This window comes from Notamacropus eugenii, chromosome 1 (assembly GCF_028372415.1).
Source record: "Notamacropus eugenii isolate mMacEug1 chromosome 1, mMacEug1.pri_v2, whole genome shotgun sequence".
Taxonomy (NCBI): domain Eukaryota; kingdom Metazoa; phylum Chordata; class Mammalia; order Diprotodontia; family Macropodidae; genus Notamacropus; species Notamacropus eugenii.
The window spans coordinates 714,405,159-714,429,220 of NC_092872.1; the positions used below are offsets into that span (position 1 = coordinate 714,405,159).

Genomic DNA, 24,062 nt, shown 5'->3' on the forward strand with positions numbered 1-24,062 from the left:
CTTTCATTGATCATTGGTAGAATGTGAAATGAACTTTGCAAATGGTTAATTGTCCTGTGAACATCAGTGGGTCGTTGCCATTGGGAATCACAAGCATGGTAGGAGTAAGGAAGGAGAATCAATGGCCCTGGAAGATTCACAGCCTGGACAGTTAGCTCCTGAATAATCCAGGTAATGCTAAGAAAATAATTATAAACAATCACTAACATTTACATGTTAATATGTGCCAGGCACTGTGCTAAGGGCTTTGTGATTCCTGCCGCATTTGATCCTCGAAACAACCCTGGTATAGGTAGGTATAGGTGCTGTTAATTATCCCATTTTACAGATAAAACTGAGACAGAGGTCGAGCGATTTGCCTCAGGGGTCTGAGCCTGCATTTCAGACAGACCTAGGCCTGCAAACCAGGTCTTTTGGTTCTCAGTCAGTCTTTTCAATGATGCCTCCAAGAGGCTGGCTACTGGATCTTCCTAGGTGTTTTCCAGTAAGTATTATGGATACTTCAGCAACAGTAAGTTTGGAGGCTGCGTGGAGCAGAAGAACAGCGATTGAGTCCGAGGTCCTGGGCTCAAATACTGCCTCCAATGCTCACTAACCATGGGCAAGTCATTTATCCTCCTTAGGCCTCAACTGTAAAATGAAGGGATGGGACTAAAATGAAGGTCTCTGAGTTCCCTTTTAGTGTTAAACTATGAACCTACTTGACAAGCAGTGGTTATTCTTGCCATCCTCTTTGGCCTATCCTCCACCATGATCACTTCTACTAATGAGTGGCAGCGAGGTGGTTCAATGGGTAGAGCTGGGCCTGGAATCAGGAAGACTCATCTTCCTGAGTTCAAGTCTGACCTCAGACACTTTCTAGCTATGTGACTCTGGGCAAGTCACTTAACCCTGTTAGCTTCAGTTTCTTAATCAATAGAATGAGCTGAAGAAGGAAATAGCAAACTGTATGGAAGGAGGATTTTGTTATCCATTTAGAGTTTAGTTTCTCAGGATCCATGACCATGGGAATGTCTAGTTTCCACGTGTTAGATAATAACTCCCAAAATAGTCTCAAGGATCTTCAATAGTAGTTCTTAGGATCATAGTGACGGTCCTACTGAGGCTGCGTTGTGAGATAAGGGGTGACGTAATACACCTGTGCAGAATGATGACATTGCTAAAGTTAACCTGTTGGCTAGATGCTTTCTTTGCCTGATTGCCTTATAAAAACAGGTGGACCCTGGTCAGTGAGGGGGGAATCCATGGGGAAACTACAGGGAACATGTGGGGGAAAACCATGGGGAACCCATATGTGTGTGCCTCCACTGGACCCCATAGAGGCTTGAGGGGAGTTAGTGGAGTGCATGAAGTGTGCCTGTCTTGACCCCATCGAGACTTAGGGTAGCTGCCCCCCCCTTCTCTCTGGCCCCTTCAAGAAGGGTGATTAGGAAATACTGAAGGAGTTGGTTCTCCCAGCAACCATTTGATTAGACTAGACTAGAATAAAGCTTATTGTTAACCCTTCCGAAGCTGTCTGCCTGTTTGACCAGATCAAGAGTGAACCTGTTAGAGGCTGGAGCCCCAGACCTCCAGTGCCTCCTGTGAGTTATCTGTGAAACACAAACCGCTCCAGTGTCTTTGCCAAGAAAATCCCAAATGGGGTCACAAAGAGTCAGACACTACTGAAAAAATGAATAAGCAGCAACAGCCTCACCAGGGAGCAAAGACAGATGTAGGGACATTGAACTGAGGAGAGACACTTTTCTTATATTTCAGCTCCTCTACTAAAAGATTGGGTTGGGAAGGATGCTGCAGTATTTCTTTTGACTCATCTGTGGCTTGCAATGACCCAGTCCTCTCTTTGCCACTGATAATTACAAGCTGGCTGGGTCTAGGAAACAAGAGGTCCTTACAGTATTGCCATCCTCCTAGGAAGGATTGTACCAGACACCACAGTTTAGAAGAGTTCTGTGTTTGGAAGGAGATGCCTCTGGCATATTTTACAGATGCAGCCACTGTAACTGCCAATTGTCATGACTGAAAAATAATGTTCTGGTTAATTGGATTTCTTTGTTTAATCCCCTCTCTGTGATTCTGCCCCCCTCTATTCTCATCCCCTTTGTCCCAGCCTCCTTTTGCCACATTCTGGCTAGTATTACAGTTATCTGTGTACTTGTCCTCCCAGCAGGAGGTAAATGTCATAGCCTTCCTAATGCCTGGCATGCCTAACATGATGCCTGCCACAGACGTAGACTGTTCCTGAATGGACAGTTTATTCCCTCTCCCTGCTATCACCCCTCCACCCTTCCAACTGCCAAACTGATGAAATTCCTAAAACCCAGATCTGATCATTTCATAAACACATCCCTCTCCCCAACTAAAAAAATATTCACTGGCTCCCAGTTACTGCATAGAAACTTTAGCTTCCTTTGAAGCCCAGCTCAGATGCCGTGAGCTCCTTCTTTCTCCTTCTTCCTCACCCTTTCCCCTGGTTATGAACACTCTCTCTTTCTTGAATTGAAGTTTGTTTTTATTTTGTCTTTGCTTACTTGTGAACATTGCCCTTCAGTGGTATATAAACTCCTCAAGGGCAGGGACTTTTTTTTGGTGGGGGACGGGGGGAGAGAAATGGGATGGGTTAGGGGAAAAAGGATAGCTCCAGTATGTAGCAAGATGCTTTGCATGAAATAGAAATTTACATGTTTTTTTGAATTGAATGAAGATAGACAAGGGCCTATTAACAAAGTATTGGCAAAACTCTTTTGGAGAGACAGGGTGGGATTGTAGGAAAGTTATTGAATATGGCCATAAGTCCTGAGTTCTAGGCCTAGCATGGCCAGTGGTTAGACTTATGACCTGGGGAAGGCTTTCAGCTTGAGTTTTCTTGTCCCTGGGATGAGGATAATCACACGTTCTTGGTACAGTTACAGGTGTGTTCAGATGAAATGATGGGCGTGAGAGAGTAGAGAGTGAGCTGTATCCAACCAGCATGACAGGGTAGTCTGAACTTGTCAAATAAAAGAGCACAAGAGTGATTTGCAGTTCCACAGAACAGAAGACCTGTTCCACCCAGGTATGTGTCTACTACCTGATCATTTCCCTTTGCTAAACTTCTGTTTCCTCAGCCATCAAATGACATTGATAATCCCTGTAACTACCTGCCTTGGTTGTGAGAAGAGTGCTCTGATTGAAATTGGAGCTTGTTAAGACATTGTACGGAAGAAGTGAAATCCAATGAGGGCTTTTAATCATTCAGCTCCCCTGTCCTTTGAATAAAGTCCCACATGTGGGAAAAGACAAGGGCAGTGATAAGCCCAGAATTACAGTTAGAATTTGCACTCAGAACCCTCTCTGTCAGTTGAGTGGCCTTGAGCTCTTGGGGCTCACAACTATTGTAGCTACAATAAGATCCTAGGCCGGGGTGGAAAACCTGCAGCCTCAAGGTCACATGTGGGTCTCTAGGTCTTCGAGTGTGACCCTTTGACTGAACTGAATCTGTCAAAGGGCTGCACTTGAGGACCTAGAGGGCCACATATGGCCTCAGGGCCACAGGTTCCCCACTTCTGTAGAGAAATGGTCCCTAGACATGATACTGAGAGCTCCTAGGGACCCATGTGCTGCTCATATAAACCTGTCAGCAATATCCCTGGCACTGTTGGGTATAAAGAGGGTTGTTTTGACTGTTAAGAGACCATAGGCATATATCTTTTATTTTTAAATTTAATCATTTTATTTTTCTAAATTACATACAAACAAAATTTTTTAGTATTCTTTTTTAATGTGTTCCATATTATCTCCCTCCTTCCCCTTCCCCCTCCTTGAGAAGGCAAACAATTTGATATAGATTATATATCTGCATTCATGTAAACATCTCCATATTAGCCATGTTAATGGCAACATTAACTGCAGACTACAAAAAAACTAAGAAAGTAAAAAAATTATGGTTCAATCTGTATTCGGACTCTAATTCTTTCTCTGGAGGTGGATAGCATTTGCTGAGAACAGCTAAGTTAGTTACAATTGATCATCGTACAATATTGCTATTATTGTGTACAATGTTCTTTGGGTCTGCTCATTTCACTTTGCATCAGTTCATTTGTGTCTTTATCCAGCTTTTCTGCAAGCATCCTGCTTGTTATTTCTTATAGCACAGCCATATACCACAACTTGTTCAGTCATTCACCACTTGATAGATATCCCCTCGATTTCTAATTCTCTGCCACCGCAGAAAGAGCTGCTACACATATTTTTGTCCTTTCCCTTGATCTCTTTGGAGTACAGACCTACTGGCTGAACCAAAGGGTATATACAGGAGTACAGACCTACTAGCTGAACCAAAGGATATATACAGTTTTGTAGTCCCTTGGACATAGTTCCAAATTGTTCTCCAGAATGGTTGGATCAATTCACAACTCTACCAATACTGTATTAGTGTCCCTGTTTTTCCAAATTTCCTCCATCATTGATCATTTTTCTTATCTATCATATTAGCTAATCTGATGGGTGTGAAGTGGTACCTCAGAGAATTTTAATTTGCATTTCTCTAATTAATATGATTTAGAGAATTTTTTCATATGACTGTAGATAGCTTTGTTTTCTTCTGAAAAGTGTTTATATCCTTTGACCATTTATCAGTTGGGGAATGATACACATTCTTATAAATTTGACTCTGTTCTGTATATATTTGAGAAAAGAGACCTTGATCAAACTTTTTTTCTTTGTTTCCTGCTTTCCTTCTAATCTTGTCTGCATTGATTTTGTTTGTGTAGAAGTTTTTAGTCTGATGTAATCAAAATTATCCATTTTATATCCTGTAGTGTTCTCTTTCTTGTTTCAACCATGGGCATATTGAAGGTGGGAGCAACAGATGCATTTTTGTCTATTGCATATTTCTTTCTGGAATCCAGGTCCCCATCTTTGCTCTGTTTCCTGGGAGATATTACTGGGCACTAGCCAAGAGACGCCAAGGGCTTCTTGATTGTGCTGCTCAAGTGAACACTGGTGTCCTTTATGGACTGATTCATTCACATGGTCACTACCCTAGTTCAGGCCCTCATCACCTGGAACTGTAACAATGGCCTCTTAATGGGTTTCCCGGCTTTTAGCCCTTTTTAGTTCATTCTCTATTTGCCGTTGTTCAGTCATTTTCAGTCGTGCCTGACTCTGTGACCCCATTTGGGGTTTTATTGGCAGACATACTGGAGTGGTTTGCTTTTTACTTCTCCAGTTCATTTTACAGTTGAGGAAACTGAGGTAAACAGGGTGAAGTGACTTGCCCAGAGGCACACAGCTAATAAGTAGCTGAGGCTAGATTTGAACTCAGGTCTTTCTGTCTCCAGGTACATTGCTCTATTGATGCCCTGGCTACCCTTACCTTATCTTTATTCATCTTAGATTCAGCCCAGTTCAGTTCTAGGCTGCCAAGATCTTTTTAGATCTTTACTCTGAGATCCAGTAAGTCATCTTTCTCTCCCACCTTTGTGCCATCTGCCAATTTGACCTCCATGTCAGTTATGCCTTTGGGAGCCATCTCCAGCCATCCTGATCTATCCCTGGCTGCTGGACCCAGATGGCTCTGGAGGAGAAACTGAGGCCAGTGACTTTGCACACTCCTCTCTCACTTCAGTCTCATTCATATGCAAATTATGGCATCACCTTCCTGCTGTCCTCTTTGAGAATGAAAGACAGCAGCAGCAATTATTCCTTTATCCAAGTCACTACTAAAATGCTGAACATCCCAGGGCCAACCACAGATGCTTGAGACGTCTCACTAGAGACCGACTTCTTTCCAAGTGCCCTGCAACCATTCCATACTATTCTTTGCGGTCAGTCAATCCCCGAGTCCCCACATCATCTACCAACGCTATTGTCTTGTCCTCATCTATCAGTCTTGTTCACAAAACTAGCACGAGTGACTTAACCAAATGCTGTGCTGGTCATGTGGTCTTTTCACATCATGCCCAGATCTGTCTGTCTAGTCACCATGTCAGAAAGGAAAATGATGTTAGACTGGAGGGACTTGTTTTTGATGAAGCCAAGCTGGCTCTTCGTGATCACCCCTTTTTCTAGATTTTCTCCAATTATCCCTTAAATAATACATTCTGGAAATTTGCCTGGAACCAAAGTCAAGTTTACTGGCTTAGTTTGCAGATTCAATTCTCTTTTCATTCCTTCTCCCCCTTTTATTTAATATCAGAATGTAAACCCTTCCCTGGTTCTTCAGGATCTCTCTAGCTCTCCATGAATTTTCAGAGATTCCTGTCAATGACTCAGCAGTCATATCTGCCAGTTATTTTTTCTAGTGCCCTAGAATATAATTCATCTGACCCAGGTGACTAAGGGTGACTAGATCAATCCTCTCTCACCATTTCTTTCCTTAACTTGGGTACCAGCCTGTTTTTTGACCCAATCAATAATTCTCCCTGTCTGAGAAAACACAAGCAAAATGAGGGTCAAGTGTCTTGTCTGTGTCTTTCAATATCATTGTCTGGTCCTTGTCCTTCTTCCCTCCCTTCCCCCCAACATAGCTTTTAAAAACCTTATTGTTATCCCTAATTTTCCTCACCAATCTCAGTTCATTCTCTGCATTAGTGCCCTGATGCTATTTTTGGCCTCAGATGATTATTAGCCTCAGTTTCCTTATCTGTAAAATGAACTGAAGAAGGAAATGGCAAGCCATGCTAGTATCTTTGCCAAGAAAACTCCAAATGGGATCACAAAGAGTTGGATGGGACTAAAAAAACTGAATGACAACACTATTCTTGCCATGTTTTGGTCTTCCTCTTCTGTTACCTTGTCATAGGAAGTTGGGTTTAGAGGTAAACATAACCTTATAGGGTATCTGGACCAACCCTTCCATTATGTAGATGAAGAAACTGAGACTGAGAGAGGTTAAGTCGGTCAGCTAGCATCTGTTAAGCACCTACTATATGCCAGGTCTTCTGATAAGCATTGGGGATATAAAGAAAGGCCAAGAAAAAACCCCCAATCCCCCAAACCATACCAAACCACCAGTTCCTATTCTCAAGGAGCTCATGGGGAATTTGCCCAAGGTCATGCAGATGGAGAGGCAGGATTTGAACCCAAGTACTTTGACTCCAGTTTCAACCCTCCTCCCCTTTACTCTATCACAGTGCTTCTGACCTTGCCCCCTTCTTTTGTACCTGCCTTTCAAAAATTGAAATTGTTTGGTAAACTACCCTGTGTGTTTACTTCACTCTCTTTAGACAACTCCCTCCTTGTCAGAATTTTTTCTCCTAGTATCGTGAGAATTTCATTCTTGATAATTTTTAATCACTTCTGAGTTGCTTTCCCCTGTAGAATTTTAGTTTATAGAATTCTAACCATTCCTTCTCTGAACTCTTTGAAATATGCTTTTCTCAAAGCTAGGTTCTTTATCATAAAATTTCAGATAGAGTGATTACTTCCTCTCAAGTTTCCCATGCCTTTGCTGTGACATTTGAAGAAAACTCCCTCTGGGATATTTCCCTCAATTTGCATTTCCACTTATGGTTTGTGGACCCTAGAGGGAGATTCTTACTTATTCCTAGGTTTCCAAGGAGTAATCCAGAAAGTCCAGGTTCTAGTAGTACTGTCATGCATAAGCCCCCACTGGTGTACTTCTCTTTGACCATCAGCCAGTAGATTTAATTAGTTTTTAGCAAATACATTTATTAAGGTGGTATAATAAGATCACTTGATACAAAGCATATGAATATATATGAAGATCCTAAGGATAGGCTCAAGCTTAGAGTACAGTGGTAGAGAAGAACATATGTAGAATATATATGTGGTAGAGTTCACTCATAACTCTAGGTCTTTGTGGCCTGGAAATCCTTTCTTAAGTACAAAACTGCCATTCTTCTCTTGGTGCAACAAGTTTGCTCCTTGAAGCTGTCACTCTCTACAAGTGACCATCTTTTCAAACCCATTTGTCCTCTATATCCATCTACTACTTCCCTAGTCTCTCTCATGGCATAGCCAGTGGGGTACATTGGAGACAGATGGGGAAGAGAGAGAGAGAGACAGACAGAGAGACAGAGAGGCAGAGAGACAGAGACAGAGAGATTGAAATTTCAGGGGCTAAGTTTCAATTCTGGAATCTTCAGATCTTGAACTTGGACTTATATGCAGCTAGACTGGTATAAAACTTAACTGACCTCCATGCTCATTCATAGGCCTAGAGGCATAACTGATTCACTCAATCACAAGATGTTTCTTGAGTGACATCATCTGCTTTCTTACACGATTTATAGTCCTATAATACTTTTAAATTAACTCATATTCACACATTGTTATAGTTTGTAGGAAATTCCTTAGTTCCTCTTTTGCTCTGATTGATTCAATTGAGGCATCTGAGTCTTCTGTGACTCGAGATAGGGATTTATTTATTTAATATATTTATATTAGGGAGGCAGTATGTTAGTGGAAAAAATATTGACTCCAAAACAAAAGGATCTGAGTTAAAATACTACCTGTGATGTTTACTGTCTCAATGATCCTGGGCAAGTTAGTAAACCTTCCCAGGTCTCAGTTTCCTCATCTTAAACTTAATGCTTTGGACTAGATGGCCTTGGAGGTCCCTTCTAGTGCTATATCTCCGATACTATGATAATTTCCACTTCATCAATAAGTTACTGCTTATGTGCAAGAATTAGATGCAGAAGAAAATTTTCCATTGTTGGTTTCTCCTTCTTTGGAAGGATGAAGTAATCATTGAAGAAGAGACAGAGTTCCAGAGGATATTCAACTTATTGGACTTGCCCATTACTGCTATTATCATGCCTAGGTGGCAGGTTTCTTTGTGATCTGTTTATCAGACTTCTAATTTTTCTTTTCGGAAGGGAGGGGCAAGAGGTCTGTGATAAACTCCTATGAAAATATAATTATATTTGTTCTTCCACCTCCTTTGATGTTCACTCAGATATTGTCCACACAATTACACTCTCCATCCCCCCAACCTGGTTCCTGGATTTGCTGACACAAGTATAATGGTAGTATGCCTCTTTTTTTTATCTATATTGTTTCTTTTGAAGAAGGTATCATTTCAATACCATATTCCAGTCATAGTCTCATCCCATCAAGTCTCAATAATAACCATGATGTCAATGTTGCCTTATTGTAAAAAGAGCTGGGGTTCACCTTGGTTTCTCCCCCCCATCCCGAAAATCTGTGCATTTGTGTAAAGACATCTGAGGCTTTGGACTTTATTATTGAATTTTCCCTTGGATGTTGCCTTTTTGTAAACTTCTGAAGGTCTCTGTTGTAATTCTTCTATACTCCATGATAGCTAACTTGATCAGTCAGTAAATAAATATGTATTAAGCACCTACTATGTACCAGTTACTGTGATAAGCTTTGGGATTACAAAAGAAGACAAGATAACTCCTGTTCTCAGGGAGTTCCCAGTGTAATGGGGGAGGTAACATGTAAACAACTATGTTTAAACAAGATCTCTACAGGAAAAATGGGAGATAATTAGATGGTGTTAGTATTAATTAATGGGGATCAGGAAGAGCTTCTTGTAGCAAGTGGGATTTTAGCTGGGATTTGAAAGAAGCCAAGAAGCAGAAATGAGGAGGGAGAGAATCCCAGCCATAGGGGATTGCCAGTGAAAAGTCTTAGAGGTGGGAGGTGGAACTGGGAACAGTAAAGTCAGTGTCACTGGGAAGGAGGAAAGCATAAGAAAATTGGAAAGGTGGGTGGGGTGAAGAGGAGAAAGTTATGAAGAGTTTTAAAGGCCAATTAAAGGATTTTCTATTTTATATTACTATTCTATATTAATATTCCGTATTATCTGAAGGTAATAGGGAGCCATGGGAATTTATTGAATAGTGTGTGTGTTTGTGTGTGTGTGTATGTGTTTATGTGTGTGTGTGTGAGTTACATGGTCAGACCTGCACTTTAGAAGATAATTTTGATGACTGAGTGGATAATGGATTAAAGTGGGGACAGACTTGAGGCAGGGATACTAACCATCAGTCTATTGCAGTAGTTAGAGGATGAGGTGATGAGAGCCTGTACCAGGGTGGTGGAATGTCAAAGGAGAGGAGTGAGTATATGCAAGAGATGTCACTAAGATAATATCAATTGCCCTTGGCAACAGATTGGATATTGATGGGGGGAGAGGGGGGGGTCAAGTGTCAAGGCCTCAGATATTGAGTCTGGATGACTAGGAGGATGGTAGTGCCCTCAATAGTAACAAGAAAGTTTGGAAGAAGAAGTTTTAGGGGAAAGAGGGTTCAGTTTTGGACATAATAAGTTTAAGATAATTAGAGGGCATCCAGTTTGAAATGTCTAATAGGCAGTTAGAGATGGAGGAGAGAAGAAATATTATTACTGAATAGTCAAAATTTTCTTTGTGAAGTATTAGACAATGTTCTTACCTGAGAGGGCAGGGGGAGGAGCTGTAGGAAGTGTGAGGAGGGATGAAAAAGTTTGTGGTGAGATAGTGAGCCATTTAGGGAAGGATAAGAGGATTACTTTGCTTCAATAAGGGCCCATTTGTGATTATGTACCGCACATTTTTGGTGGATCCAGTCAGCATGGTTTCATGTTCTTCTCTAGCTTCTTTTGGTGATGTTTTAGTAGGAGTAGAGGCAGTGGATGATGGGAATAATCCTGGCTTGAGGGTTGACAGGACAAAACTAATGATAGGATCAGGGGACAAGGGACTCAAAAGCAGTAGAGAGTGTTGAATTGAACTCTCAGGGGTCAAGATGAGGAAGTGAGAATTAAAAAAAAATAAATAATAAAAAAAAATGAGGAAGTGAGGAGTGTAGCGGATACAGAGGTGGTGACTTAAGAAAGAATTTAAGAGGTAAAGGAGTGGAGGTTTTTGAGGATGCGGTGAAGGATCTGGGATTGTAAGGTGGAGGGAGGGGTGAACTAAGCAGAATGGTGTGAGATAAAGACATTTTAGAGGTCATAAACATGGAGCTGGTGTATTTGTGGGTGATGACAAGGTCAAAAATATGACCATATCTAAGGCTGTGACTATGTGTGTAGCTGAGGTGGAGTGAAAGGGTAGGTCGTGGGAAGTGAGTAACTTGAGGAACTGGAAGGTTAGGGTTTTTGAAGAAATATTGATAGGAGAGTTGAAGTCATCTAGTATGAGGGCAGGAGTGGGAGAGGAGAGAAAGACTACGAGTCAAGTACTGAACTCATTGAGGAAAGAAGGGGAATGTCAGAGAGACCAGTAGACAACAGCTACTAGAATTGTGATTCGGTGGTAGATATGGAGTGAGTGAACCTCACAAGAGGAGAGGTTGAAGGAAAGCTTGGAAATAGGGAGCAAAGAGTATTCTAACTCCATCACTTTGATCAGTAAGTAAGGGGGTGTGAATGGGGAACAGGGAATGAATAAAAGTGTAAAGTGCTGGCCAAAGAGGCTGTGTCATTAGAAGGGAGCCAATGGAAAGGAAAAGATGAAAGAAAATTTGTTACCAATGGAGCATCATTCCAGAGAGCACATGGAAGTAGTAGGTGGTCTTAGAGTGGGATGTTAGGCAAGGAGAGGGTTGGAATGGAGGCCACAGTGGTGTGCTGAAGGCAGCTTGATAATCTAGAACTGATTGTTAAATTTGCATCTTGAGCATTTATACTTTGGAAATCAGCAAATGCTAAAAATCAGGGCTCGATTTGTTATTTTGTTGATTGTTTTGACTTAAGAAACTGATTGAGAAAATTGTAAAAATGTAAATTAAACCTGAAAGTATGTCATAGGTATTTCTTCGCCTTGTGAAAAATTCATACACACATCCCTGGTTGAATGGGATGAGAATAAGGATATGGTCAGTGGAAGATGGAGAATGGGCCTTAAATATACACAGGCAGCTTTTTCCTTCTCTCTTTGCTTTCAATTTAAAGGTTTCTTAAAATTAGTTTCAGGAACTAAAGCAAATACATTCTTCAGAAAATCTTAAATAATTTTCATTATTTTAATATCATTTTCATTTCTGAATATATCTTTTCTCTTTCCCTGTCCTCTACTCTGTAAAATATTCCTTATAATGGAAAAAAAGAAAAGGAGGGCATGGGGAGGAATTCAGCAAAACTAATCACTATATCGATTGTCCAGTAGTACATGCATGGGATATTTTACATCCATAGTAATGCCATCTCTGTAATGTAGGAAGTGAGGAGCATTTTCTTGTTTCTTCTTTGGGGCCATGCAAGGTCATTATAATTACACAATGTTCAGTTTCAAGGGTCTGTTTGTTTGTATCCATTTACACTGTTGTCATAGTGAATAGTATTTTCCTAGCTCTGCTTACTTTACTTTGAACTTATTTATATGTAAGTCTTCCCATGCTTTTCTAAATTTTTACATTCATTTTTTTCTTAGAGGATACTAATATTCCATTAGATTCATGTTAGTCAATTTGCTAGTTGGTAGAAATTTACTTTGTTTCCTGCTCTTTGCTACCACAAAAATGTTATTGCGAATATTGTGGGGATTTTTCTTTCTGTCTTTAACCTCTTTGGGGAATATACCTAGGAGTGGGATGGAAGTCTGGGCCAAATGGTATGGACATTTTCGTCACTTTCTTAGCATAATTCTGAATTATTTTCCAGATTGGTTAGATCAATTCACAGCTCCACCAAGAGTATGCTTATTTTTATGCAACTCCTCCAATACTGACTATTACCATCTTTGTCCTTTTTTTGACCAATTTGCTGGGTGTAAGGTATAACCTGAGAGTTTTCGTTGTTATTGCTTCTATTATTAGCAATATGGAAGTCTTTCAAATTGTTAATAGTTTGCAGATCCTCTTTTGAGAACAGTTCATACCCTTTGGTCTTTGGTTGTGGTCTTATACATTTGTTAGTATTGTATATATTTGGGTAGCAGATCCTGAACAGAGATATTTATGGAAGAGATTTTTTTTCTCTGAATCAACTGCTCTTCTTAGACTAGTTGCATTGGTTTTGTTAGTGAAAAAGCTTTCATTTCATTCTTTCATTTATTTTTAAAAGACACCTTCAATTTATTATTTATTTTAAAGATTCTTTTCTGTTAAAATTTTGAGTTCCTAATTCCCTCCCTCCTTCCCACTCCCTGACCAAGCAATCAATATGTTATCAAGTATACATATAAATTGTGCAAAACCTATTTCCATAGTAGCCATATTTTTATTTTTAAAAAGCAAGAAAAATAAATTAAGAAAATTATACTTTAATTTGCACTCAGGATCCATCAGTTCTCTCTCTGCAAGTGGAGAGCATTTTTTCATCATGAATTTTTTGGAATTGTCTTAGATCATTTATTGATCAGAGTAGCCAAGTTTTTTTACAGTTGTTATTGTTATGACACTGATGTTACTGTGTAAAATGATCTCCTAAGTCTTCTCATTTCACTTTGCATCAGTTTATCTAGGTCTTGCCATGTTTTTTCTGAAACTATCCCACTTTGTCATTTCTTATAGCGTAATAATATTCCATCACTATCATATGTAACAACTTGTTCAGCCATTCCACGATTAATGAGCATTCCCTCAATTTTCAATACTTTGTCATCAGAAAATGAGCTGCTATAAATATTTTTGTACATAAAGGTCCTTTTTTTCTTTGCTCTCTTTTTGATATAGCTTATTAATGGTATTACTGGGATATGCACAGTTATATAGCCCTTTGGACCTAGTTCCAAGTTGTTCTCCACAATGGTTGGACCAGTTCACAACTCTACCAAACAGTTTGTTAGTGTACTATTTTTCCATATACCTTCTAGTATTTGTCATTTGTGATAGGTGTGAGGTGGTACCCCAGAGTTATTTTAATTTGCCTTTCTCTAATGAATAGTGATTTAGGATATTTTTTCACGTGGCTATAGGTAACTTTGATTTCTTTTCTGAAAATGGCCTGTGTATATCCTTTGACCATTTATCAATGGGCAAATGGCACCTATTTTTATGAAAGTGACTCAGTTCTTCTATACTTGGTATATGTTTGAGAAATAAAGACTTTAACAGAAAACTTCCTGGAAAATATTTTTGAATGACTCCATTTTATGGTACCTTTTTAGTAAAATGCAGTTTCTCTGATTATGCCTTTTAATTAGATTTATTTTTCCTTTTGTTTTGTCTGACATCATGATTGCTACTCCTGTCTTTTTTTCGTTCAGCTGAAACATAATAGATCCTGCACCAAACCTTTTTTTAAAAAAAACTCTGTGTAACTTTTTTGAAAATTTGAATAGAATGATTATTTTATTATACTGACTCAACCTATCCGTGAACAATGAATGTAGAAGCTGCTAAATCTTGTGTGATCCTGACTGGGCCCTATGATATTTGAATTGTTTCTTTTTGGCTGCTTAAAGTATTATTTTCTCTTTGACCTGGGAGTTCTGCAATTTGACTGTGATATTGCTGGGAGTTTTCATTTTGGAATGCTTTTAGGAGATAATTAGTAGGTTCTTTCAATTCCTATTTCGCCCTCTGGATCTAAAATATTGGGGCAGTTTTCCTTGATAATTTCTTGAAACATGATGTCTAGGCTCTTTCTTTGATCATGGCTTTCAGGTAGTCCATTAATTTTTAAATTATCTCTCCTTGATCTATTTTCCAAGTCAATTGTTTTTGAATTTCACAGGTCTATTTTTTCATTCTTTTGACTTTGTTTTGTTGTTTCTTCATGTTGCATGGAGTCATGAACTTCCAGTTGACAATTCTAATTTTTAAGAAATCAGTGAGATTTTGGATCTCTTTTTTCCATTTGGCCAATTCTGCTTTTTAAGGAGTTCTTTTCTTTAGTGAATTTTTGTGCCTCTTTTACCAAGCTGTTAATTATTTTTCATAATTTTATTGCATCTCTCTCATTACTTTTCGCAATTTTTCCTCTTCCACTCTCTTTTTGTAACTTTTTGAGGAATTCTGATTGGGTTTGGGTCCAATTAGCATTTTTCTTTGAGGATTTGTTTGTAGCAGTTTTCACATTATTATCTTCTTCTATGTCATGTCTTGGTCTTCCTTGCCACGTGGTCAAGTTATTTTTTAGTTGTTTGCTCATTTTTTTCAGTCTGCTTTTGACTCTGAACTATATGTTAAAGTTGGGCTCTGTACAGCTAGGGGGAGTGGTGAAGATGCACTATTCCAAGCTTTAGGTTTTTTTTTAATTGTTGTTTTCAGAGCTAGTCCTGGGGGTCTGCAAGTTTTTGATGCTTCTGAGGTGATGTGATCTTGGGAGAAGTATAGTCGCTATTTTCCTGGTCTACACTCTGGTCTTTACTCAGGAAGGCCCACTGCTTTCCTGCAATCACAAGTACTGGCATTCTCTTTGCCTTGGAACTGTGACTAGGGCTCCCTTGTGACTACCCCCTCAGTGTTCCCTTTCACCCTGCAACTGGGACTCAGATATGCACGTGGGCAATAGAGTTGCCAATCAGTGTCAGCAAAGCCCTTACATGTCTGGGCTGAGAGCTCCCAAAGCTGTTGCTGTTGCTCCTACACCTGTTATTCTAGTGTGAGGGCTCCAGACGGATGTTACAAACTTCTTCTAACCTCCAAAATTTTCTTAGGCTGGAAATAGGTCTCATTCTGACCCTTGGAGCAGATTTGAGACATTATTTTGTAGTTGTTTGCAGGGGGCTGTTGAGAAAGTTCAGCTGGATCGCCTCTGATCTGCCATCTTTGCAAAGGCTTTTCAGTTCCATGTGTCTGAAGTTCCCTGTTTCATCTTTTGTGATTGTTTCTGCCCTTTGTTTGCCTCCTCGTCACAGCTGTGAAAGGGACCTCATTGGGTTCTTTTCTCGTTTGTTTCATGGTATGACCTTAATATTCAGGTCATGTGTCTGATTTGAGCTTATTGTGATATATGGTATAAGGTGTTGGTGTAAGCCTAATATTGGGCAGATACATTCTTAATGCCCTCATTAGGTTCACTTAGGGAGGTGGTACAGTGGATAGACTGTCTGACCTGGCATCAGGAAGACATCTTCCTGCATTCAAATCTGACCTCAGACATGTACTAGCTGTGTGACCCTGGGCAAGTCACTTCACCCTGTTGGCCTCAGTTTCCTCATCTGTAAAATGAGCTGGAGAAGGGAATGGCAAACCACTTTTAGTATCTTTGCCAAAAAAATCCCAAACGGGGTCACAGAGAGTCAGACACAACTGAAAAATGACAACAAACAATATCTCTGGCTCAGGACTATCCTTTTAGAATGGGAAGGAACCTTAGAGGTCATTATTGAGTTCAACCCCCTCATTTTAAAGGAAACTGAGTGAAATAGTAGACATAATACTAGAAGATCTGCGTTCAAATCTTCCTGTATACACTAGCTGTAGGACCTGGGTAAATCACTTTAATTTCTTACCCTCAGTTTCGTCCATAAGACTGGGGATGATAATAGCATCTGCTTCCCAGAGTTGTTGAGAGGATCCAATAAGATCATATTTGTTAAAATAATTTGCATACAAAGGGCTAATCAATGCCAGTTGTTATTATCACATATTATAGGAAACTGAGGCTGAAAGAAATTAAGTCACATGCTCAGGGTCACACAGTCAGCAGGTGTCAGAGGCAGGGGTGGGGACCTTGGGGCCTCGAGGCCACAGGTGGCCCTCTAGGTCTTCAAATGCAGCCCTTTGACTAAATCTAAACTTCACAGAAGAAACCCCAAACAAATCTCACCTTGATTTCTTCTATCTTTTTCCCAAGAGGCAGCGGATGGGATAGCTGTAGGACCTGGGCAATAAGACCTACATAGGTGGCTGGGCCTGAGCAGGATGACCCGAGTTCAAATTTGGCCTCAGATACTTATTAGCTCTGTGACCCTGAGCAAGTCACTTAACTCCATTGTCCTCAGTTTCTTGAATTGTAAACTGGGGATAATAACCCTTGCAGGGTTGGTGTAAGGGTTAAATGAAATATTTGTAAAGCAGCTAGCACAATGCCTGGCACATAGTAGCCCCAGAATAAATACTCTTTCCCCTTCTTGTTATCATCCTAGAGCACTTAGCAATGTGCCCTGCAAATATTAGATGTTTGATGGATATAGTTGTCCTGACAGGCCAACTGTTATTATGTAACATATTTCTTTCCTCTTTTCTCTTCCCAGGAACAGGCTTAACACCGAGCAGCCGTAAAAGGAGAAACCTAAAAACACCACCAGATTTTGATTGGACTCTGGGAGGTCGGAGGGATCCTGTCTTCTCTCCTGAACCAGAACACCAGTTTGCCTGGCTGGGGCTGGCCTTTCCTGCTAAGGAAGGCTGAGGGATAGGATGTGCATCTGGGGCCAAGGGCAGCCCACGCAGAAGAGGAGATCAGGGTAGAAGAAGGTCACAGCAGGCCCACGACATTCCCCCTCACCCCCTCTGCTTCTGCCCCCTGACCTTGGTTGGGGCCGTTATCTGGATTTTGCCCCTCTCTCTCAGCAAGGGCTTTGTGCCTGCCCATGGGGAGACTGTAGCCATGTAAGCTAATCCCTTTTCTTCTTGGCATTCTGGCCACTGGGGGGAGAGGCTGCCTTCGCTCACTGCCTGGACCCAGCTGACCAACATGCCCCGTGGTGGATACCTAAGACTTTGTGAGTAGGATGGCCTGGGCCTGGAGCCAGCCAAAATTCTGGTTAAGCCGGGGGCTAGTGGTAACCATGGTAACTGTGGCACTCTGGGGTTGTTGTTGGTCTTTTTTTTTTTTTAAACATATGTGAAGTTGAGATACTTAATTAACCCTTGGCCCTGCCTGGGGAGCCTGTGTACTTTCTGCCTGAGCCTCATGTTTGTTGGTGGGGGGTGGGGAAAGGGTTAGCAGTGGGGGTGGGGCACTTCCTGGGATGATGCTTGGGGATGGCTGGAAAGGATTCAGTGAGATCAGGAAGCAGCATCTGCCTTCTATTTGTAGCAGTGGAGAGAAAAATAAGGGAATGAGGTAGGCAGGGAAGAGTATTTCTAGTCTTCTTGGGGGTTACTGTAAGGTTGGGGGTATCTCTTTTGAAAATGATTATCTTTAAAAAAGAAAAAGAAAAGAGAATAATTATCTAGCATTGCCCCTCCCCTTACCCTTCCCAAATGCCCATTTAAAAAAAAAAAGTATTCCAATATTTCATGAACTCTTTGGGGAAGGCACAGACTGTCATGAAGACATGCTGACGTATTTAGGACAAAGCACATTGTTTCCTTTCCACCATGAAGGAGGACAGAAATAGGACATAGCAGTGACACCTGTATGTATTGTTCAGTGTGAAGGTCATTTTTAGCTTTGGTGATGATAAATAGAATTAAAAAAATGACAAGGATGGATCAAGAAGACTCTGGGGACAGCAGCTTGTCCTGGGACCTTATCTGTTAGAAACTTCACTGAGCCAGAGAAGCAATAACAGTGATAACAACAGTGAAACTGACTTTCCTATCGATCCTGAACCTTTCCAAAGAGTCTCTCTGAATGCCTAGGCAGTGATGCCTCAGGCCCAAAGTGATTGGGCATCCCATTTTAGCCAGAATCTCTTTTTCCCCAATGGCAGTATTGGGGTAGTGGATATAGCAGCAGGCTTGGAGGCTGAAACACTTGGGTTCCAGTACAGCCCTTGGTGTGTATTATCGTGTATGACCAGGAGTCTCTCAGTGGTGCTCCCCCACCCCCCAAAAAAATTTTCTCAGACTATAGGTTACAGATCAGTTACTACTCTACCTAAGGGGATGGGCTTTTGAGAACAGGAATTCCCCTCCAGTCTAGAATAGCAATAGTGAATGCCAGCTACCTTTCCAGCCTGGTGCCTGCAGTTTGACTTCTTGTAAATTGGGGGTTGGATGTGAAGCAGGAGAGCTCCCCTCTCCACCAGGGCAGGGAAGCTGAGAGGTCAGGATTTAGAGAGGTGGGGGCGGGGATCAGTGCCTTAGACATCAGCTTTGGTTTCCTAGCTCCAGATAATGAGACTGGGGGCCAGAGCAGCAGCCATCCTATCCATAACTTGTGATTTCCCTTTTCATTTCTTAAGGTAATGACCATATAGGAACAGATCTCTAATTAGCCATTGTGTTTTCTATACCTGCCCAATAGATCTGCTGGCATTTCAGTGGCTTCGAGGCAGCATTACATATATGAAAGCCTGAGAGTGATGGGCTATCTGCCCTAGTTTCTGGGAAATGTTCATATGTAGGTCATGAATCAATTAGTCAAAAGTTTATTGAGCCTATAGTGCCAGCTGGTGACTGGAACCCTGCAGGGTGTGGGGGGTGAGGGAGGGTGGGGACATTCACAATCATGGCTGCTACTCTTTTGAACTCATATTTTTGAGGAAAGGGTGTTATTTGTTATTTATTGAAATAACTTAGAAAGGTAAGATGGTGAAGTCAAAAGATCATTGACAAACTTGTAGAAAATAAAAATTGGGGAAAGTATTAATCATTTAACAAATAAACTTGAGAAAATTGAGAGTTTGGTAGGAAAAGGATTTGGACCAACGCCATATATCCTGCTGAATTCCAGCTGAATGAGAGACTTAAACATTAAAAAAGAGAGAAACTCTGGGAAAAAAACAGAATAAATTTATCCCATTTGTCCCAGTTAAAAGAAGAGTTGATATTTTTCTGTTCTTGATTACATTAAAATTAGACTTTTTTGGATAATAAACTGATAAATTAAAGAGCAAAATAGTAGACTGGGAAAAATAGGACAGATTGAAAACTTCTCATCTTAAATTAAGAGCATTAAACGATCTGTGCTTCAAGGGAGAAGGAGAACATAGATAAAGGGAAAGGCAGGAAGTATATTGAAACAGGATGGAAGGCACAGATGAAGGGATGGGAGGAAACCTGCTTGCCTGGGACTTGTGATATGGAGAAACAAATCATGTCTCAAATTTTTATCAGTGAATCATCTATCAGGCCCCATATTCTAAACTCAGGACTGTGTGATATGAATGAATAAAGCATTTGTTAAGTGCTTTTTCTGGCACTGGAGATGCAGATAGAAAAACAAGACAAATAATCCCTGGGGAAGATAACACAGAGGAAGGTTCAGCTGCAAGTCAGATGGAAAGGTCCCATGATGAGGACATAGGAGTTCAGAGAAGGGACAAATTCATGGGGGCTTGAGTAGAATCACAAGACCATTAGAAGGAGAAGAGACCTTAGAGGAAATCTCCTCTTTTGGGGGCTTCTTCAGTTAGATTAGGTAGATGATGCTCTGGTCTTGGAGGCATGGAGATGTGGGTTCAAATCTTGTCTAATACTGTGTGACGTAGGCATGTCGTTTAACTTCTCTGATCCTTCTTCCTCATTTGCAAAATGGAGATTATAGTAATACTCAGTATACAGAGTTATTTTGAAAAGGCCATATAAATGTCAATTGTTATTATTACATAGGAGGAAACTGAGGCCTAGAGAAGTGAAATAACTTGCTAATGAGTTAGGGGCAGAGAAGGGACTAGACCCCTGGGTCTCCTGATTCTCCTCCTCATTGCCTAGCCAAATTGTACACATTCTCCAAGGCCCCATTCAAGTAGAGTCTTCTCCCAGAAGCCTCCTCTGATGACTCTAGGACCCATCGATACCATCATGGGTCCTTTTGTCTTCTGGCCCCTTCCTGCCTTTCCAGTTTTCCTTTCCTTTCACTTACCTGAGACATTGGCCTCCTTTGCTCTTCCTCAAACCCAACACTTCGTCTCCTGACTCAAGGTATCTTCTCTAATTGGGTCACTTTCCGTCCTCATCTCTATCTCTTGGCTTCCCTGGTTTTCAAGTCCCAGCTAAAATCCCACCTTTCCCTGGTTCTCTGTCATCTTAGTGCCTTCCCTCTATGGATTATTTCCACATTATCCCATATGTAGCTTGTTTTCACATTGTCTCCCCATTAGACTATGAGCTCCTTGAGGGCAAGAACTTTGTTTTTCCTTCTTTTGAATCCCCTGTGCTCAGCACAGTGCCCAGCACATAGTAGGTGCTTGTTGACTGACTGTCTGGGAAAATGAATGGGAAAAAGTAGATTATAGCTATCTCTTAGCAGTGGGGATTGGGCTGAGGGAGCCACCCAGCTGCTTTCATTCAGTTTGGAAAGGATTTTTTAGCTGGCTTCAGAAAAGCTTGGGAAATCACATCCCTCTCACTTAATACAGGAAGTGTTTCTTGGACTCGTAATGACCCCCAGTGGTAAAGCTTGAGAAGTTTTCAAGGTGTGGCAGACTACACTTAGGAAAACAAAACAAAACAAAACAAACCCTCCAAAAAACCCCAACCAAAGCCATTGGCAGTGGTTCCTTAAAAACCTCCACATGGTGTGGTGGAGTAAAATGTTGGACTTGAACTCAGGAAGACTTGAGTTCAAATCCTCCTTTAGATATTAGTCAGTAGCATGCCTCTGGGCAAGTTATATCACTCAACATCTGTCAGCCTCACTTTCCTCATCTCTAAAATGGGGATAATAGTATTGATTTCATAGGACTGAAAGGGTCAAATGACATAATGGATGTAAAGCACTTTGTGAACCTTAAAATGTTATATAAAAACTACCTATTATTACTATTCATTAGCAGATTGGAGAAGAGAGGGGTGACAAGTCAGTGTCTTATAGCAATAAGTTTCATATTGGTGTGGAACTTTAAGAGGGCTAGTTCTGATAGCTTATAGGATTTGTCCTTCTAAGGGTCCCCCAGGGTATTAATTTTCATATATTCATTCAACAAATATTGATTCTACACTTGCTGTATGCCAGGTGCTGGGAATACAAGGACAGAGAGCTTACATTCTGTTGGGGGAAATATATACACAGATAAATAATTTCAAAATATCTGCCAGGTGAACACAGGGTAATTGCAGAGAGTTTGGGGGGAGTGGTAGTGAGGGCTAGTGGTATAGGCCTCAGTCTGGGTGACTCAAAGGTGGGGAGAAGGGGCCTCCAAACCTTGTTCCTAGGGAGGGAGGTTGCTATCAGCAGGAAGATGTTTAGAACTCAGTGGGGTGGAGGTGGCAAAAAGTAGGCACTCAGGGCAGATAGAGGGAGAAAAGTTTCTTGGAAGGAAGGCAGATATTGATAAATACTATTAAATTTGGGAGTGAATCTGGGGCAAAAATCTGTATATAGAAATAGAAAAGAGGTTCCAGAAATGGCATAAAATGATGAAAGGTAGGGACAAACCTACAATAGATATTTGGGTCAGTTGTTATTGAGTTGTGTCCGACTCTTTGTGACCCCATTTGAGGTATTTTTTGGCAAAGATACTTAAGTAGTTTGCAATTTCTTTTCCTCCAGATGAGGAAACTGAGGCAAACAGGGTTAAGCCAGGGTCACACAGCTAAGTAAGTGTCTGAGGTCAGATTTGAACTTAGAAAGATGAGTCTTCCTGATTTCAAGCCCAGTGCTCTATCCGCTGTGCCACTTAGCTGCCCTAGGTGGGGTGGGTTACATGAGTGATGCTTTGAAAAGGATATGGCACCTTTCCCCATCCCACGCTGTCCTGTTCTGGTGCTGAAAATTTTCGCACTAGATTCATTCCTTTGGACTTTCTAACCACACCTGCTGCCCGCCCCCCCCCCCCCCCCGCCCCCCCTTAAAACACAGGTATTGCTAAGAAGTCATTATTTGCTAACACCTTAGTGGGAAGTTTGCCAATTAGGCCCCTCGGGACAGGGAAGAACAGGGATGGGTGAAAGAATTCCTGTAGACACAAAGACTTTGCCTCATTTTGCTGAGGACCAGTCCTGCCAAGAGGGCCTTCAGAGTATCAGAGAGCCAACCTTGTGAAATCTTAGGTTTCAGACATTCTTCTCACAGGCTTCATTAGATGAAAAATGAGCCACAGGACAAAAAAGGGAATGGCTATGGGCAAGCCCTGCCCAGACTTGAAAAGTGATCATGTCCAGCCTGGAGGCAAAGTTCCTAAGAGTCTGGTCCTTGGAAGGGATCTGTCCCACTTCCTACACTGGATTAGAGTAGATGTGCTACTGTATTGATGAGAAGAATAGAGATCCTCCTTAAACCTGAGTTTCTACCCCACAAACCCGTAAGTTAAAGAGTGACTGGGGAAGGAAGGCAGTGTAGATTTTACACTGCTGTGCCTGATGTGATTTGCCTTGGTGGCCAGGAACTAGACAAAGCCATCTTTAGAGAGACAGACAGACCTGCCAGGACCTATGGTCTAGAAGCAGCTGATGACAGCCTTGATGAGTGTGTGTGTCCCCAGTACTTCAGCCATACTGAAAAAAGTGCTGGCTTGGGCACATTAAGACCAGGGTTCAGATCTCACTTCTGACACTTGCTAGATGTAGGACCATTAACCAAGTATCTTAATTCCCCTGAGTCTTAGTTTCTTCCCCTCTAAAGCGAGAGAATAAGACTTGTAGTGTCTACCTTATACAACTGGTGAAAGCTCAAACAAGACAATGGTGAAGAAGGGAAGAAGCATTTATAAAGCACCTACTATGTGCCAAGCTCTGTGCTAAGTGTTTTACAAATATTATCTCATTGGACTCTCACAACTCAGGGAGAAAGGTGCTGTTATTTCCCTTATTTTACAGTTACTAAGGCAAACAGAGATTAAATGGCTTACCCAGGATCACACAGCTAGGAAATGTCTGAGGCTGATTTTAACCTGGGTCTTCCTAACTCCAGGCCCAGTGCTCTATCCACTGGGCCACCCAGCCACCTCCCATGTAGGTGGAGTAGCTGAATGTAAATGATCATTATTGTTTATTGTTATTACTCTGTATTCTGGTTGAGGCTAGATCCCAGAGACCCTCCCCAAGACCTTCTTCATTGCCAGGAGCATCTGGAAGCAGAGCAGATGTTTGAAGGGACTGACCTTCCTCTGAGTGCCCTTGTGTTTGTGATTTTCAGTTCTCTGTTTTTACCTTGGCACTGTTGTGGTGAGTGAGGGCCTGGAGGCCCAGACCAAAGAGTGTGCCATCACTGGGAGCCTCCGAGACAAGCTGCAGTACAAGAATCGGCTCCGGTATATGGTGAGTCTGTGGGTCCATCCTGTTCTCTCTGCGGGCAGCTCCCCAGGCACCAAGGGCCCTGACTTGAGTGGTGGAGCAGGCATCTGCTCGCAGTCATCACCCTGAGCTGTCCATCCCTGGGTCTTCCTTCTAGCTCTTCCAATATAGAGATTGTTATTGTCACTGTTTGGCCTTCATTCTTGA

At 41.4% G+C, this 24,062-nt stretch overlaps 1 protein-coding gene across 6 annotated transcripts in view; it reads left to right on the forward strand.

The window, feature by feature from the left end:
- Positions 1 to 24,062, forward strand: part of IL34 (interleukin 34) — a 62,958-nt gene that overhangs the window by 27,412 nt on the left and 11,484 nt on the right. For 3 of the 6 annotated variants that reach the window (XM_072636606.1, XM_072636601.1, XM_072636603.1), the window contains exons 2-3: positions 17,042 to 17,512; positions 23,758 to 23,879. In XM_072636606.1, coding sequence (XP_072492707.1) covers positions 17,485 to 17,512; positions 23,758 to 23,879 — 150 coding nt within the window. In that variant the 5' untranslated portion in view covers positions 17,042 to 17,484. Of the gene's footprint in view, positions 1 to 2,906; positions 3,056 to 11,130; positions 11,308 to 17,041; positions 17,513 to 23,757; positions 23,880 to 24,062 lie in introns of those variants that run through there. The other 3 variants (XM_072636602.1, XM_072636605.1, XM_072636607.1) reach the window with 3 other exon arrangements.